At 42.4% G+C, this 545-nt stretch overlaps 1 protein-coding gene across 1 annotated transcript in view; it reads left to right on the top strand.

Moving 5' to 3' along the window:
* Window positions 1-390: 390 nt before the first annotated feature.
* Window positions 391-545, top strand: part of LOC106012054 — a gene marked incomplete at both ends in the record, with an annotated part of 1,296 nt that continues 1,141 nt past the window's right edge. Inside the window, 1 exon segment of the mRNA XM_013083741.1 lies at window positions 391-488. Within this exon segment, the coding sequence (XP_012939195.1) occupies window positions 391-488 (98 nt within the window).

Below are 545 nucleotides of genomic sequence, written 5' to 3'. Positions count from 1 at the left end.
TAGTTTGGGGAGGTTCCAAGGCTCCCCACCCACTTGGCTCGACGGAACAAGAGCTGGACGTTACAATCGAAGTTTCCCACCAATCAGTAATCTTATAGTTATAAAAGCGGCCTTAACCCATACCATACCATACCATACCATACCATACCATACCATACCATAATATACCATATCATACCATACCATACTATATTACGACACAACTCCTGAAAGCAAATTCTTGTTCTGACTTTGATTCAGACAAGGCTGGAATGACTGAAAAAAGACAAAAACCTTTGACCTTCACTGACTTTCCAATTATTTTATCTTTGGGCTAATTAATGAAACAGTGTGTCTTTCTGCCTGTTCGAAAAGTATTAACCTGCGCGTGTTTTCCTCTCTCGTCCTCAGTTGCTTTGCCCGTCCGGCTGGCTGTGTTCTTGTTCCCCCTGGGACTTGTGGCCGCAGGCTACCTCATCAAGTGGAGACGGTCTTACTGGCTCACCAAGGTATAGATAGATAGATAGATAGATAGATAGATAGATAGATAGATAGATAGATAGATA

Source organism: Aplysia californica, unplaced genomic scaffold (genome assembly GCF_000002075.1).
Source record: "Aplysia californica isolate F4 #8 unplaced genomic scaffold, AplCal3.0 scaffold00251, whole genome shotgun sequence".
Lineage (NCBI taxonomy): Eukaryota > Metazoa > Mollusca > Gastropoda > Aplysiida > Aplysiidae > Aplysia > Aplysia californica.
The sequence above is the reverse complement of the archived record's forward strand: the minus strand, read 5'-3'. Positions and strand labels throughout refer to the sequence as shown.